Raw genomic sequence first — 17,539 nt, forward strand, 5'->3', positions numbered from 1 at the left:
CCACGCATTTAATTAAAAGCTTAAACTTTTAAAGTGGTCTCGCAAAATTTTAACATGAATGCATGTCTCTTTCTCCAGTTCAATTCCTAATTCAATATTTTCATTGCCATCACCTAGAGAACTCGGAAAGACATTGAAATTATTTCAATTCCTAATACATCCAAAGGAGCGCTATCACTTGCACAAACTTCAGCAAGTTCGTTCTCACTTGTATCAAGGCATGAACACTTAACCTCGGGCACTCCCATCTTCCAACTTCTCGCGATCTGCATATTCTGCAATCATGGCACAGACTTCCTGCTCCATTGACTCTTTCTCGTTCTTGATTGTAAGCTCATTAGTTGGGTAGTCAATGCAATGGTCGTCTGGTGCATCTATCCCTTCATGTTCCACAGCATTGGAGTATTCTGACGTAGGCATGTCCTCAGGATGCTCATTGTCGGTGAATCCGAGGAAAGCTCCCCTGTCTCCTTTGGTGTTCAATATAGACTTGCTTAAAAAAATAATTTGAACATCCTCGAATTCAGCAGTTTGCTCTACAGGATGATCCTCGTGATCTTTCAAATCTTCTACAGCAACTACCGGAGCATTTTCTTCCAGCTTTGTGCTCCTTACATTTACACTGTCGGCATTTTTACATTTCAATTACTAAGGCTCGCTTCCTTGGTGTCTGCATCCAACCTTCACTTTCTGAGTTGTCAGCAAAGACAGAGCTCATTTCCCAACTAGTAAATATGCCTGCGACTCCACTTGACTCTCCAAAGACTTGTTTTCTGCGTTGTGAAACAAAACACTAGTCCAATATCATCAACAAAGAGAATGTATGAATTAAGAGTTTACATTATGAAATGAAGATGTAAATAAGTACTAACCATGAATCGATGGATCTCTGATTGATGAAACCAGAGGGAGTTGGGGAATTCTCTCCTGTCTTGTTTCTAGATTTAACCTTTTCTAACTTTAAAAGGATCTATAAGTAGATTTGCTTCAATTTATTCTTAGTATGACAATGGCCATCAACACAGCATACAAAGTGAAATGAACAGCAGGTTCGCCAACTAATAATTAGGCAGGAAAACCTTCTGAACAATCTCGCCCATGGTGTAAAATGAAAGATAGAAACGTATGTTCAGCAATCAGATGGGATGGTCCTGTCATCTTAAGGGCTAGCTTCAGGGACAAGGACTCAATGAAGATCATGAAACCAATTGCTACCACCAGCTTTGATATCGACCCAGCAGAAGCTCCCATTTTGTGTTCAGCAAACAGAAGCTTTTGATACTTTTTTGAAATCTTCTGTCACCAAAAATCACCACAAGAGCAAGCTCCATCCCTAAAATGATGATAACGGACAGGATCTCTTATCACAATAATCCTCTGCTCCATCTTGGCCAGAAGTTTTGTGAAAGTATGACAGTCTCCACAAATCCTTAGGTTTTTTCTGATCATTATTGTCTTCTCTCTCGGTAAGCTCATGATTCCATATGCAATCGCGAACTTTTCACTGTGATATCGAAGTGAAGCCTCCCTCTGTTCATCTTCAAGGTCCTGCAAAACAAAATTTGTGTCTGGGACATAGCCAATCGACATTAACCTTTCGATAATCTGGTTTAAATGTTTATTGATCTCATCTATATGTGGATGTGAGTCATCCCCTAAGATGAAAGCATGTATCTTCTTATTTACTTCAATCCAGCTGCATCCTGGCTCTTTTGTGATTCCTCTTACTCGCATGGACCTTCTAACCTCTGTGACCTCTTCCCACCTCTGGTTATTCGCATAAATATTTGACAAGAGTATGTAGGTACCCGCATCATCCGGATCCAGTTTTACTACCTGTTTAGCAGCATATATGGCCAGATCCGAATTCCGATGAACTCTGCAAGCACTAAGTAAGGTTCTCCAAGTAACAGCATCCGGTTCACATTCCATTTCATTAATCAACTTAACAGCTTCATCCAGCTTCCCTGCCCTTCCTAGAAGATCAACCATGCAACCATAGTGCTCTCTACCAGGATCAATTCCAAAACTCTTTTTCATTGACTGGAAGTGGTGCAAGCCATCTTCAACAAGCCCGGCATGGCTGCACGCAAAGAGAACACCTACAATGGTAATATAGTTTGGTTTCGTACCAGAATGTTTCATTTGTTCAAACAGCCCCATCGCCTCTAGACTGCAACCATTTTGGGCCAATCCAGCAATCATGGTACTCCAGGATATAACATCCCTTTCCACCATTCTACTAAAGACAGAGTTTGCACCCTCCAAACCGCCACATTTACAATACATATCAAGAAGTGCATTATTGAGGATAAGATCTCGATCAAACTTTAGTACATGAACATGCACTTGTCTCCCCACTTCTAACAATGCTAAGGCAGTAGACGCTCTCAAAACACTAGTTAAAGTCGCCTGATCAGGTGCGAAACCCGCTCTCTTCATGCATTTATACATATCGAGAGCTTTGTCACCATTGCTATTTTGCGCAAAACCCCCAATAATAGAATTCCAGACACCCAAATCCTTTGTCACCATTTCGTTGAACACGTCCAAGGCATCTTGCAGCTCACCCCATTTCGAGTAATTATCAATCAAAGCACTACGCACAAAGACATCAGACTCCATGCCAACCTTCATTATGCCACTGTGAAGTTGTCTAAGCATCCCCAAGTCCGCGCAGGCCCTCAAAACCGACGAATAAGTGTACATATTAGGCTGGACACCTTCCCTCAGCATCAAGATAAGAAACTCCAAGGCCCTATCATTCATGCCCTTATTCGCGTAAGCCGATATCAGCGTCGTCCAGGAAACGACGTTTCTCTCGGGCATTTCGTCGAACAGGTCCTCCGCATCTTCCAAGAGGTTGAACCTGACGTACATGTTGAGAAGGACGTTGAGTAAGAAGGTCTTGGGCTGATACCCACCAGAGAAAACGTGCTTGCGGACCGATTTACCTTCTTCGACGGCACCCCTGGCCACGCAGCACTTGACGAGCTCGGAGTAGGTGATGGCGTCGGCCCAAATGCCGTGTCTCTGCATGGCGTGCATAGCCTTCATGGCTCTGGGAAGGTCTCTCTGATGGCAGCGCTCGGCGAAATCGTCGAGAAGCGACGACGAGGACGATGGGCACGTCGGGCCGTGCGAAGCTGTAGGCGTCGAATGGCCGAGGCGCGAAGGTGGAAACGCTGCCATGCGTTTCGTTCTTGCTGAAATGGCTCGCATGCTTGGAGCGATGGATTCTCTCTGAAAAATGAAAAGGGAGATTGATTTGTCTTAAAGATCAACCCTTTAATAGATACCGTTTATTACCATCATTTTCTTACGGTAGCCAAACTGCAAAAGTCCACTCCTTTAGGTTTGATTCTCAATGCTTTTGGTTGGGAAAAGACTTTGACCTTGAACACCTTAAAAATAGGCAATCTGAAGACTATTCAAACTATTTACAACCAAGCAACATGCACTCTCCGACCACTCACCCACATTACTCATTTCTTGCATCGCAATTATGCAACTCCATTCTCTGAATCAAACCGAGAATTCAGTTGATTAGTACTGTGACCCAAATTTGCATTGTACAAACAATTGGCTGTTTTGCCATTAGAAAGCTTCAGAATCAAATACACACAATGAGAATAAGTTAGTTTCAATTCAATGGTACATCCTGTTTCATGAGCACTAGCATGAGTTATGCCAAGTGCTTTCCCAGAAAAGTAGAAGACCTGACTACAGAATTACTATAACTGTTTCCTCTGTAGATCCTCCAAGACCCTCCTGGTTTTTGTTGTTTTAGAAGCTGTGACGCTACCAACTTGCTCCCACTTCGTGCTCGGCATGTTCTCTTTCATATCTGAAACTGCAAGCAACTTCTTCGGAGTTTTCTCGATGAAATTGCTCCTGGCTTTTGTCCTTCCCACCATTGAGGAATTGATAAGCTTCCCTGGTTCCTCCATTTTTACGTCCAAACTCTTGGTCATAGGCGATATCAGGTTCAGCTGCTGCATTCTGACATTTTCAGCTACATCTGCAGAGATATGTACATGAAAAGAATTACTAACTCTGTATACACAAAATTAAGTTACAAGAAGCTATCACTGTTGATAACCGAATTCTTGATACCTAATTTTGCAGACAAATTGACAGATGCCGGAGTATAGTTGGCTGAATTCGGAATAATTGTCTCTTTCTCCTGTTTGGTTCCTAATTCAACATTTTCATTGGCATAGCTTGAAAATGTCAAATGCTCCTTTCTTATGTCACTGGGATCATGTACTATTGGGAATACATCTGATGGGGCACAATCACTTGCATTAACATGAGCAAGTTCTTTCTCTCTGCTATCAACACAGGAAGCCCTAACCTCAAGACTCCCATCCTCCAACTTCTCACGATCCATATACTCTTGAATCATGGCAGAGACTTCTTGCTCCGTTGACTCTTTGTCACTCTTAATAGTAATCTCATCTGTGGCCGGGCAGTTACTGCAGTGGTCCTCTGTCACATCTTTCTTTTCATGTGCCAAATCACGGGAATATTCAAATGGGGCCCCGTCGTTAGAATACTCATCATCAGTGACTCTGATGATATCTTCCCCGTTTTCTTCGATCTTCAAGAAAGTCTCATTTAACGTAGTAATTTGAGCATCAGAATGATCCACATGATCTTCCGAATCTTCTAAAGCAACTACTGGAGCATTTTCTTCCAACTTGGCAATCCTTGCTTCTACAGTGTCAGCGTTTTTTCCATTTCCATCTCCCTCTTCCTCAGCCTCTGCATCCAATTTTCTTACACTGTCTACTGAGTTGTCTCCGAAGACAAAGCTCATTTCCCAACTAGTAAATGTCTGCGACTCCACTTGACTCTCCAACAACTTATTTTCTGCATTAGGAAACAAACAGCTTCTCTAGCATCGCCAACATATGAAATAAGAGTCTACTTACATTATGGAATGAAGAAGTGAATAAGTACTCACCAAGAATTGCTGGATCTCCTATTGATGAAATCAGAGAGAAGTCACTGCTAGAGTCAGCATTTGCAGAAAGTTGCCTGGATTCAGTGGCAGGCTCATCAAGCCTTCCAGAACCATGTGATTCTTCATTGTCTTCGACAATCCTTTCGTATTTGGCATGAGAAGATTCACACAGAACAAGATCAGTTTGCACAGAAGCAACTTCATTGTCTCTGGCACACTCCTTAGCAACTTCTCTGCAAGCCTTTGAGCTATGGTTAAAGTCTCTGGCATTTCCGACAACAGCATGGTCCTCTTGAGGCTCATGAGCTTCCTGCACTATGACTTCCTCTTCGAGAGGAAATGCATGTCAGTAAGATTTCCTCTAAAAGTATCATGATTGAACACTGGCTTTACATTCATGGCAAAGCTACACTAACCTTTGTCCCCATCGCTCTTCTCTTTGGCATTAGTTCCGATGTCCACATTGTTTGCTTTAGATGGGTATTCCTCCCCTGCATTTTAAAACAAGATGTGCATAATATCATTAAAGCAGAATGAATAAACCTCAACATGTCTTCCTCACAGCTAGAAGCTCTACTACTTTAGCACTCGGCAAGAATTCAAAAGTCAGACTTCCCTAGCAAGGATCCTCACCAGGAAATGACACAACATTCAGAGGAGGTGCAGCATAAGAATCTGAAGCCTTATTTGGCTCATCACATGTATGTACGACCAAACGCTCACGTACAGAATTCGTCTTATCCCATCCATAGCCAATACTCATGCCATGCAGAGACATTGTCGTTTCCCCAGCTGGCATAGAGCCATCCTCAAGATTAAAAGTCGCTGGATTTTCTTGCATGATCAATGCACTAGGTTCATCTTCCGTATGTATGATATCTTCATGAGAAGTATTTACTATCTCAACGTGAGTATCGGCATTAGGAGCAGCTTCTATCATGCAACTGCTGACCTCATCCAAATGAGTTTCCTCTAACAATTTATCATCATCAAATTGGACAGTATCTGTCTTGATATCCTTCAGGATGAGTCCACTTTCTGTAGTTCCAACATATATGCCGACATCTGCAGATATAGGTTCTGAGGGCACCATTTGGTCTGGCCGTAAACTTTTTCCTCTTTGATCATCACAAGGATCAATCTTCTGCTCATCAGAGTGTAGCATAGTTCTCATGACTTCATTGAAATTACACTTAGGATCTTCAGCAGCCACTCCTGGAATGATTGGAGTGTCAAGATCGATCTTTGTAGACTCATCTCCATGAAATTGAACCCGATCTTGGAGAAAAACTGATGTTGCACTTCCATCTTCTTCCTTGTTAATCATATCCACCGCCTTGATGGTCACAGTTGCAGAAGAAGCTTCCTCTCCAACTTCATAAACTTCGCAGATGCTCCCTTTGCAATGTTGATGGAAATTTACAGCTTCTTTTTGCACGTTCAAATCCTCTCCACCAGCACGTGGCAAATGACAATTGCCTACTTCAATAAGATCAAACTTTCCTTCGTCAAGTGCTTCTGTCATTTCAAGGTTTTCAGAATGGTTTGCAGATTGATTGTCTGAAAAGTTTAGATTAGATGATGCAGTCAACTCCCTCTTGTCCACTTTATTCCCAATCTCCTCCTGCTGACCGCCATCATCCAATTCCTCCTGCTTATGGCCATCCGAGCTCAAAGAAAGAGAAATCACAGCTCCTTTCTTCTCCAGGGACTCAAAATGTGCAAATTCAGAATTAGAACATTGTGTAATATCAACACTGCTTTTTCCCAAAGCAACCATTCCTTCAGGGCCGCAATTTAGTTGTGCAACCGCCTCCTCAATATCATCCTTGTCAGCTAGTTGGTCTGGGCTAAAGTGCGAATCTCCCTCTTCAACAAAGCGATCGCACTGTTCAACATTCTGTTCTTTCAAGCATTCACGAAAGGTAACGGCCTCTGTATTACAGGCTATGTTGAGAACACCTTTAATTTCACCATGTGCTTTCATATGACAACTTCTCAGTGCGTTTGATTCATCCAGTGGGAAACTTTCACAGGCAACCCTACTAGTAACAGTATCGATCTCTGCTCCCTTTTCAGCACTCAAATTTCCAAAAACTTGTTGACTGGAACTTTCATTCATGACTTCTTTCATGTCTAAGACCTGATCCTTTCTGCTTGAAATGACTTCCAGAACTGATTCAATCAATGCCTCTGTTTCAACTACCGGCCTCACAATATTGTTCACATCGCAAGAGTTAAAAAAGCTCTTTTCTTCCACCTGAAATCTGTTTTCTTCTGAATTGGCATCTAGAAGACACTGACTTGAATAGTTGGGGACCACAAATCCATTATCTTGTCCTAGAGAATTTCCATCAATTACTGGTGAAAAAATTTCATCTTCAAGGTTTCCCCCAGCTGCACATTGAACAATAAAAGATCAGCAACTAAAGCATCTCCTACAGCATGATTCTCAAATATAATGAGAATTGTTAGCATTTTGGGGAACAAGTTGGTTCCATGAATTAGAACTGCAGTTAAAGCTCTCACATAGTTCTTGAATATGGGTAAAGAATATTGAATTCACCTTCATATCCATCATTATCCTTTGAGACATCATTCATGCAGGATGACATTTCATGTTCAGAAGTATTGGGAGCTGCAATAAGTGAATACATCAGTAAAAGTGAAGAAGAAGAAAGCAGGGCTATCTAGAGAAAAGATTGTAACAAAACCATGACATATTCTGTTCCTTACAATGCAAAGCAACCGTTTCACTGGAGATTCCTTTGTCTTCGGCAATGATCCCCTCCACTGAAGTAACCAAGCCAACTGCTTGGGCATTAATTGTTTCCATGCATGATTTGCCAGTTTCATCAAAAACAGATTCAAAGCTTTGCATCACCGGACTCTTTTCTTTATGCTCATCAGTATCAGAGCCCAGCTCATCTGGACAACATGTATCTGTACAATCCACTTGCAGCTTGTTTGTCAAATCATTATCACATGCATTTGTTAATGCTGTTCCAAAATGAACTACATTGTCCTCGTCTGTTGCGGGGTCCTCTTCAATTTTCTCTTGATAATCCATTCCAACCTCCATACTGCTGAGGTCACTTTCACTTTTGAAAGCTGGTTTGTTGGAAATTTCCTCCCCAAAGGTACAGAAACATTCTTCAAGCAATGGACATTGCCCTTTAACATCTACAAAATCAAGCCAAGGGAAAGATTAGCTAAAAACCTGAAATCTTTGTCAACAAATCAACAATTCCATTTTGCACTCTATATAACTAATTCAGCATTTGACAATTGCAACAGAAGTAAAAAGAATGTCCCCAGAAGTAGGATTATGTTAGTCTGTAGTGAATTGATACATCATACATATCTTTGTGCTGGAAGAAGACCCAGGAAAAGGAAGATTGCAGAGAAAACCTACCTTGTCCTTGCTTTTCTGAGTCCTTTTGAAGAGGGTGCTCGTAAGAGAGGAAACATTTCTTAGCAACAGGAGCTGGAAGGAAAGTTCATTACTAAGAACTCAGCTCAGGTTCAAACAAAAGCTAAATGGAAGCAGTAGCAGCAAAGTAAAGACTTTGTTGCCTGCAATCTCGCCGAAAAAGACATCACCAAGAAAATGCATTTTTAACTTACTGTTACATCCATCTAGCGGGATCATACTGAGATCTTTTCCAGAAGTCTCTCGAGTTCCCAGAGGCTTCTCAGAAGCAAAATCAAAGCTTCCTTCATCAACTTCATATACTTTTTCTCTGGTAATTTTGGCATCTGTGGGGTTTAAAAGTGAGAAACTCCCATCAGCAGATTGCTTTTCTTCAGCGACCTCGTCTATAGTCACATCACAAGCCGCCACTGCTGCTTCCACACTTTCCAGTGGCTCTTGGCTTTCCCTTTGCTTTCTCCCTGGTTCTTCTGTGGTTTTTTCGGGAGTGCATAAGCCATCCTCTGCATCAATTACTGTCTGCTCCGGTTGTGCTCTTTCACTTGAAAATTCAGTCTCACTGCTAGGATATCGGTCTCCTCCAGAATGACCATTGCTTTGAAGTGATGAGATAACCGCACTTTTAGTTTTTATTTGATTGGCCTCTGCACAATGAAACAATAGCAAAGCAGAGACTGTAGCTTCCAGTAATGGCAAAGTATGTAAAGTGCAAGTACTCTTATCAGAGTTAGTGATAGAGTAGACTAAGGAATAAAAAAAGAAGATGCAAAACTTAAGACACTCAATGCACCTCCACTTCCTAATGCAAGTGTTTCTGGAGTTCCTGTTGGCGCACTAGAGCAGCTGTTGTGCAACTGAATGGCCACCACATCTTCTATAGCAGTTCTGAAAGTACCAACTTGTAGTCCTAAGTTTGTTACATGTACTTCATGGGCCTCATACGCTTGATTCTGTTCCTCGTTAGAGCTGGGATCAAGAAGAGCAATTTGATGAGCGTGCTCATCAGCTTCTACAGGAACTCTCTCTGCGATCCCTCTTTGCTCACACTCATCCATATGATCATTGAGGATTAATTCCTGATCAAGCAAAGAAAAACCTCGCTTATGTTTTCTAGGCAAGTTGGCCATTGCCAACTCCCTAAAAAAGGACCACTGTCAATCATCCACAGGTGTGTAATTGTTTACCTCAACACTTCTTGAATAAGCATGTTCTCCAATATATACGTGCTCTGTTTCTGGTTTATTCTCCAAGCATAAGGGAGCATCAGAAGGTTCATCTGCAAAACTGGGAAGTCAATAAGCTATCTACAGAAACACGTGGTATGTTTCTCCAAAACCAAATGGGAACAACACGCTTACCCACGCTATCTAAGTTCAGTGTGAGAGATGCATCTACGTGGGAGACAGCGTCCATATCCTCAATTTGAGCTCTCGAAGGTACTTGTTCAGGAATGCTGTCTTCTGCTCTGCCCAAAGCTTGACATGACCGATTGACAGAATCCTGGACTTTCCCTCTGTCATCCTCAATTAGAACTCTTGGCTTCTCATTTATAACGACAGAATCACTTGGGAGTTCCTCTAGACCCCACTTCACATCAACCTCTTGTGACTTCTCAGCTGCTGACACCAGAGCATTACCCGACTGTGCTGTAAGGTCATTTCTTAGATGAATATTTACTCCATAAAAATCAAAACTATTAATTCCTGTTATGTCTCCAGCCTTGCCATCTGATCCCTTGTTCTTGGAGCACTCAGCTTTATCTGTTTTGCCATTCTTTTCCAACCCATCTTCATGTTCCAGAACTGCCGGCACATCCAAGTAGACATAAATATTCAAAGTCTCATCCATCATCTCAGCACTTTTAGCTCTTGCACCTACCTCTTCTGTGATTGTTGCACTACCTTTTTGCCTCTTGGCATCAGCTTTAACAATACTATTCATGGATGCACCATGTTCAGATTTATAAGTACCTCTTTTAGACTGCCTGCTGGTCCTGGGTTCTTCAGTTGAAGGTCCAGAATATTCCATTTCTCCGTTCGGGGATTTTCCCCCCTTTTGCTTAGCAGGTGCATCTGAGGACACCCTTGAATTGTGTACAAGGGCATTAGTCATCAATGTCTTCAGTGACTTCTCTTTTGCAGAAGTTTCTACTTCTGATGCGCGATTATATGGGCTCGATCGCACATTCTTCCTGTCAGTTGAATGAGCAATGAACTCTTTATCAGTAAGGACGGCAGATGGAATAGCTTTCCTTCTGGATCTTCTAAGGGGAAGGTCATTGACAGGATCAACAGCAACCCCAAACTCTGAAGCCCCTAATTTTTGACGCGTGTCTTTGGTTCGCTTTCTTGTCTTGTTCTCGAGAACAAGTCCATTTCGCTCTTTGTCCTTATGAGCAGGACAATGCTTTCCCCTAGAAACACTTTTGCCAGAACCATTTGATATGTGTCTGAGGCAATCAACCTCTTCATGTTCCTCTAGAACTTCAGATTTCCTACTTTCAGCTTCAATGGCGGAAGCATCAAGGCCGGACACCTTTTGAAAACACAATTTGCTACCAGCAATTTCGGCATTCACTAATTCATTTCCCAAAAGTAGAGATTTTGAACCTGTCGCTGCATTGTGCTTCATTCTTTTAGTCTTCCTCTTCTCCACAATCCTTGCCGTGAAAATATCGGAAATTTGACCCTCTGGACCATCATTCTCACTTGGTGGATTTTTGTCTTCTGCAGTTGATTTTCGTGTCCTTCTGCCTATAATCTTTGGTGGTTGTCCAAGTTGGACATCCTTTTCAATCTCTCCCTTAACTTCCACAATTTCATTAATTGCTTTTACAGTAGAAGCGCCCTCCACTCTCGAAGCCCTGGACCGCGTTATTCTCCCTACAGATTTGACTGCCTCTGATTCCACAATCGACAACTTTGAATCCGTCTCCCGTCTTTCTATGCGCTTTGAATGCCTAGTAGTCTTCCTTTGTTGTGCCCTCACAAATGCTAGGGAACCATCTTCAGGTTTGTCGTCTGAATGCAAATGCCCTTCAGTATCATTTCTTTTCCTCTTCTTAAAATCTGTCGGTCTTACGTTCTTCCTCGTATTCTCTATGGTTGTGTGCTCGACTTTCCCGTCTTTTTCAACTCCTACTCCCCTGCTTCTCAAGTGCCATCGAAGTGGGGCCGCAACTTCGACCCGAGGATTGTCACAATTAGTGCTGTCGCTCAATTCAGGTCTCGTATCCCCGACATCGACGCTCTGAACCTCATTCATGTCGACCTTCACGCCTCCTCTCCTGCTCTTCTTCCTAATGCCAGGCGAAAAAACTTGCGGCACATCCTTATCAACTACTTTTCGCGCCCTCGACCTTGTTGCCCTAACCGGACTCTGTACAGTCCTTACGGAAACTACCCTCCTGCGAGATTTTTCAACAGCCAAACTTCGTTTATTCCCAGACCCCCTCGCCGTGGCTCGCTTCTCTCTTGAAGTACATTTCACATGTGAACTGACGAACACAAAAGTCTCGTCGACAGGGCTGAACCTCACTTTCTTCACATTCCGCCGCACACCCGCCTTACCGCCAGTTTCAATCGTTCGTTCGACTGAACCATCGGAGTTAGACTTCCCCTGGACAACAGACTTCTTATTCTCCTGCAGGGCAAAAGATAAAGAATTGACCCACGCCCTTTTCATCAAACTTTCATCTCTAATTTCTAACCCCAAAATTATAAACAGGAAAAGGAACTACTGCCATGAACGAATTCAGTCAACGACAACCGAAACCACGGAACTCTAACGAGACCCGCCACAAATTCATCTAGAGTCAGGCCCAATCGAGGAGCGAATTCGAATCCAAAAATATAGAAAAACAAAAAGAGAAATTCACAAAAGATGATCTTGGACACCCACCTCGAAGAGCGAACTCAGCCGATCCGCCATCTCGCGGTTCGTCAGGTTCGCGGGCACGCCGCGCTTCTTGCACAGCGCCTGCAGTTCCTTCCGCTTCATGCCACGGAACTCCTCCATTCCCCCCCCCCCCCCTCTCCTCCTCCCCCTCCTCCCCCGCGACCAACCCGGAGCAGACAGAAGCCGCCGCGGTGAACGAAATTACGAACCCATGCCGGCGCAAGAATCGGCGGACGAAGGGAAGGAAGGCCCGAGCTTCTGGCGTCGACCGCTTCGCGCCGTGGATTTGCTGCCGGAGGAAAAGATGGTTCTTGCCTTTTTCAGGTTTCCCCTCGGAAGCGGGGGCTGCGATCCCGTTCTTTCGAAATTCAAACGAAACGGCTTTTCCCGCCCTTCCGAAAAGAAGGAGGGGGCATTTCTGTCAGAGCACGGTTTTACGGGGAACCGACACGTGGACAATTTTTTTTTTTTTGCATTGATCGAAATTTAAAAGTATCATTTAAAATATAAAAATATATATATAGACGTGACTTTATATGTGTCGGCTTTTTTATATTATAAATAGGTTTTATTAAGTGTTTCATGATCAATGAAACTTAAAATGTGAAAGCCGAGAAATTGTAGAATATGGGGGAGAAGTAAAAAATCAAAATCAAGACATTAATATAGATGATTTTTTGGATATGTGGGGTGTGGTATTGCTAAAATATGAATTTCATGAAAAGAATGGTTATTAGGGCACCTACATGAGATACTTTTCATTTCTATGGATTACATTTTTTTTTTTAGGTGCTTGAACTTCGATACATCTAGTATCTTCTAGTAAAAGTGACTTTTGGACAATAAATGCATTTAATTTTATGAAAATAAATCCTCTTTTCAAATAAATTGTTGAGATTTTTTCCCAAAAAAAGTAAAATTTAAAGGAAATTTTATAAAAAAATCTAAGAACAAGTATTTAATTGAACCGTTATATTTTATGTGAAGTGGAATAGATTGTGCAGGCCAGTTATGTGATATATAGAAGTCTTTTCTTTTAGAAGAAAATTTCGGGAGAAAATATTTGCGTGATATAAACATAGTTGTAAATACCATATACATTTAATTCTATTTAAACTACGAAGTACTGACATTAACTCCATGAGATGATAAAATATTCATGTTTATATTTAAGTAAATTTGAATCTATTATGCATGATATATTATATCATAGAAAAAAACACAAAAAAACTATTTAAACATCAATCGATAAGACAAATTAATTTTATCACGTGCAATATAATTTGTAGCGGAATAAACTAATATTATTCGAAACAGTGTATAAGATATAGATAAAAATAAAAAATCGACAATGGCAAAGTAGATTATACTCTATAAACGATGTATAACATAGAAGGTAAAATTACCTCAACTCAATCTAGTATAAACTGTAGTAAAAAGCAATGTCACAGTTAGATTTACTTAACCAAAGATTGATAGTTGCTTAAAAATGATAAAAGTGTTTAACTTGATAAGAAAAAAGTTCATGATAAATTCAGTTTTAGTGAGACGGCAAATATAAGATGCTTAGGCTGCGCATGACAACGATTCTGTGCCCGGGAACAGATTTTGCTCAGAAATTATTCTTTTTGATTCTGTACCCGGAATTGATTCTGAGCATTTTAAGGCGTTTGTTAACGGCCCAAAATTCCATCCCTGGAATAGAAAAAGAACAGAAATGCGTTTGGTAACGCCACAAAATTTCTTTTTATTAATAATATTTTTAAATATTTTAATATTTCTTTCTTTTTTTTCTTTTCTTTTTTTCTTTTCCTCCTTGGCCATAGCCTGCTCGCCGGCCATGACCGGTAAAATATTTTTTTATTAATAATATTTTTATTAAAAGTATTTTTTCTTTTTTTTTGCCATGGCCTGGTCGTCGGCCATGACCGGTAAAATATTTTTTTTATTAATAAATTTTTTTATTAAAAATATATATTTTTATTTTTTTTGGCCATGGTCTGGTTGCCGGCCATGGCCGGTAAAATATTTTTTTATTAATAATATTTTTATTAAAAATATACATTTTTATTTTTTTTGGTCATGGCCTGGTCGCCGGCCATGGCAGGTAAAATATTTTTTATTAAAAATATACATTTTTATTTTTTTGGGCCATGGCCTGGTCGCCGGCCATGGCCGGTAAAATATTTTTTTTATTAATAATATTTTTTTATTAAAATATTTTTATTAAAAATATATATTTTTATTTTTTTTTGCCATGGCCTGGTCGCCGGCTATGGATGGTAAAATATATTTTTATTAAAATATTTTTATTAAAAATATATATATTTATTTTTTTTGGCCATGGCCTGATCGCCGGCCATGACCCGTAAATTTTTTTTTTATTAATAATTTTTTTTATTAAAAATATACATTTTTATTTTTTTTTGCCATGGCCTAAAAATATTTTTTTTATAAATAATATTTTTTATTAAAATATTTTTATTAAAAATATATATTTTTTCTTTTTTTGCCATGGCCTGGTCACCGGCCATGGCAGGTAAAATATTTTTTTTATTAATAATATTTTTTATTAAAATATTTTTATTAAAAATATATTTTTTTTCTTTTTTATGGCCATGGCCTGGTCATTCGCCATGGCCGGTAAAATATTTTTTATTAATAATATTTTTATTAAAATATTTTATTCTCGTCGATCCGGCGAGGCCCCTATTGGACATTAGAAGCTAAATTAAAAACCAAGAAAAGGAAGAAGAAAAAAATTGATTCTCAAAATTGTTTAATCAGAAGCTACTTTTTTTATTCTCGATTCTCGTTTCAAAATCGATTGGAACAATTTTTGACAAAATTGTGCCCAGAATCAAAAAATTAAACAAACGCATTTCTGTTCCCAAACTGATTCTGGGAACAAAAGAACAGAATCAAACACTGTTTGGCAAGTTGTCATGCGCAGCCTATTAACTCTAAAATGAATTTATATAAATGACAAACAAATCTATAGTTTTATATCATTTTATAAACAATAGTGTAATATATTCTTTAATTATTTAAATTTCATGGTTATTGTTATTGTTATAACTCTAAAAAAATATTGTATTTTCTTTTAAAATATAAAATCCAAGCTAGCCATTGCTCAACCCGAGACAGTAAAAGAAAAACTAACGAAGAGATGCTTTTTTATCCAGTATTAATTACAGTTCATTTAACGATCCTTGGTATTAACTGATTATATTTCAGCAATTCATTTAATTTTACTTTGTCAAAAAACTCAAATTTATCACATAAAAGTATGCAAATATCATTCAATAAAAGAATCATTATTAGGTCCACAGTATAACAAAAAAAAAAGTTCCACATTTACTTTTGGATGATTGACATGTGTACTTCGACTTTGTTTTATAATCAACTTTTTCCACGCATCAATAAATTATGTTAGAGTAATTAAATATTAAATCATACCTTATCTAACGGCTTAAGCTTTGAGAACAGATGGCAGTGGTTATCAGAGCTAGAGATCCTAAGTTCAAATCTTATCAGGCCCCATTTGCCTCCCCAATTAAATATGTCTACGCTTAGTATTAAGAAAAAAAACTAGACTAAGCGTGAGGGAGAGTGTTAGAGTAATTAAATATTAAATCACGCTTTATCTAACGGCTTAAGTTTTTAGAACGGATGGCAGTGGTCCCATCAAAATCTTACAAACCAAATGTGAGTGTGTAAATTAGTTGCTATACCGGCAACGTACAGACAAAAGACCTTAGTAAAAACATAATTTCTTAGAAAAACTAATATAAAAAACTACAAAGTTGAAATAACCATTAAGTTTATTACAAAGATTCATACATTGCATAGGCGTGCTACTAGTGTAATAAATAATATCAAAACTTAAACTTTTCTCATCATACATAATTTCCAACCGCCGCTCAAAACAATAAGTACACATGACCAATGAAATATTAATCGCACATTATCTCTCTCGAAGCGGAAGAATGAACTTTTAGCAGATAATTTACTAATTTGCAGGGAGGATACAAATTAATTAGCATGAACTTTTAGAAGATGGTCAATGTGTGTTTGGTCACACACAAAATGCTCAAAATCTTCTAAAGTATGTAAACATCAGTAGGTAAAGTCACTCTAAAGTAATCTCATAGCTGCTCTATTGCGCACATGATTGCTTTTGCACAGTAGATAGAGAAGTCATTGATTACAAATGTAAAATAGGTATATGTACCACGTGTACAGTACATACACTTAGGCTACGTTTGGTCGTCCGGATTTCTAAACATGATAGGACTGGATAGGATAGGATAAGAAATTCTGGGATTTCTTCATATCCTATCCACTGTTTGGTGGACTACGGATTTAAAGTCGGATATGATATATATATATTTTTTTTTGCTATTCACGGGTCTGGAGGAGTCGGTGAAGGAAAAAAAGCCGAGAAATTTTTTTGATGAAAGCGCACAAGGTGTGGGGATGAAGATGACAGCGAGTGGAGCGTAGGGTTTCTGGAAAAATAAACATTAGAAATCTTATTCAGGTCTATCCCATCCCCCTCGGATTTTTTTATCCGGGCTATATCCGGTCTATATCCGACCTTATCCTATCCTGGACCACCACCAAACACAGGATAGGATAAAACATATCCTATCCTGATTTTTATCCGGTCGATTAAACACAGCCTTAGATGACAAAACCCCTTTGGGCTTACAATACTAATAAACTTATTAAAATATGATTAGTAATTAGTATGATGATTTATGGCAAGATTTATCTTCAAAGTTTAGTAACTAAAAAGATAGATTATGCATGGGCAACAAGCTAGCGATATATGTTCTTTAGTTTTTTTTTTTATGGATTTTGTTAAAAGTGTTTCCAAAGCAATTGTCAAATGACATTACAATTTTCAATACTTTGTTTTTCTAGTATCATGCGTATTGTTGAACACATCTAGTCAAAATTTTCCATCCAAAAAATATAAGCTTGACTTCCAATGTACTCAATCAAAGATAATTTGGGGACTTTATTTGAGAAATTTTATTCCCTTTGTGATCAGGGATGTTATATTATCCGGAAGCCACTCCTTTCACGAGACACATTAAATCTGAGGCATCCCAATTCAATTGACTGGGATGACAGTTTCTCATTTCGAATCTGTAAAATCAGATTTTCAATCAAATCACACATCGCAGTATGTTGGTCCTTGTAATTCTTTAAGAGGTTTTTTCTAAAATATT

General features: G+C 39.3%; 2 protein-coding genes across 3 annotated transcripts; both read right to left on the reverse strand.

Annotated features, from left to right (window-relative positions):
• Nucleotides 1–872: 872 nt before the first annotated feature.
• On the reverse strand, nt 873–3,453 carry LOC115681725 (pentatricopeptide repeat-containing protein At2g03880, mitochondrial). The gene has a single exon (XM_030605762.2). The coding sequence runs from the start codon at nt 3,220–3,222 to the stop codon at nt 1,300–1,302; it is 1,923 nt and encodes a 640-aa protein (XP_030461622.1). The 5' UTR covers nt 3,223–3,453; the 3' UTR covers nt 873–1,299.
• A 93-nt stretch (nt 3,454–3,546) lies between these two features.
• LOC115681723 (uncharacterized) lies at nt 3,547–12,451 on the reverse strand. 2 transcript variants are annotated; one of them, XM_056311519.1, is made up of 13 exons: nt 12,303–12,451; nt 9,761–12,044; nt 9,587–9,678; nt 9,193–9,478; nt 8,597–9,046; nt 8,385–8,456; nt 7,706–8,143; nt 7,536–7,607; nt 5,603–7,366; nt 5,386–5,460; nt 4,970–5,296; nt 4,117–4,875; nt 3,547–4,021 (listed from the first exon to the last, which is right to left on the reverse strand). In XM_056311519.1, the coding sequence occupies exons 1-13, from the start codon at nt 12,417–12,419 to the stop codon at nt 3,735–3,737; spliced, it is 7,023 nt and encodes a 2,340-aa protein (XP_056167494.1). In that variant the 5' UTR covers nt 12,420–12,451; the 3' UTR covers nt 3,547–3,734. The 2 variants fall into 2 exon arrangements, with proteins under 2 accessions (XP_056167494.1, XP_030461619.1); XM_030605759.2 differs by having other exon boundaries at nt 7,706–8,152.
• Nucleotides 12,452–17,539: the final 5,088 nt, after the last annotated feature.

Source organism: Syzygium oleosum, unplaced genomic scaffold (assembly GCF_021117445.2).
Source record: "Syzygium oleosum isolate NSW1041296 unplaced genomic scaffold, Sole_v2.1 Sole_v2.05, whole genome shotgun sequence".
NCBI lineage: Eukaryota > Viridiplantae > Streptophyta > Magnoliopsida > Myrtales > Myrtaceae > Syzygium > Syzygium oleosum.

Coding starts and splice junctions, on each gene's coding strand:
- LOC115681723 (XM_030605759.2), bottom strand. CDS start 12,419: ATGGAGGAGTTCCGTGGCATGAAGCGGAAGGAACTGCAGGCGCTGTGC. Junction 9,479..9,586: donor CTTATTCAAGAAGTGTTGAG/GTAAACAATTAC, acceptor TTGCTTGATCAG/GAATTAATCCTCAATGATCA. Junction 4,022..4,116: donor CAATTTGTCTGCAAAATTAG/GTATCAAGAATT, acceptor ATATCTCTGCAG/ATGTAGCTGAAAATGTCAGA.
- LOC115681725 (XM_030605762.2), bottom strand. CDS start 3,222: ATGCGAGCCATTTCAGCAAGAACGAAACGCATGGCAGCGTTTCCACCT.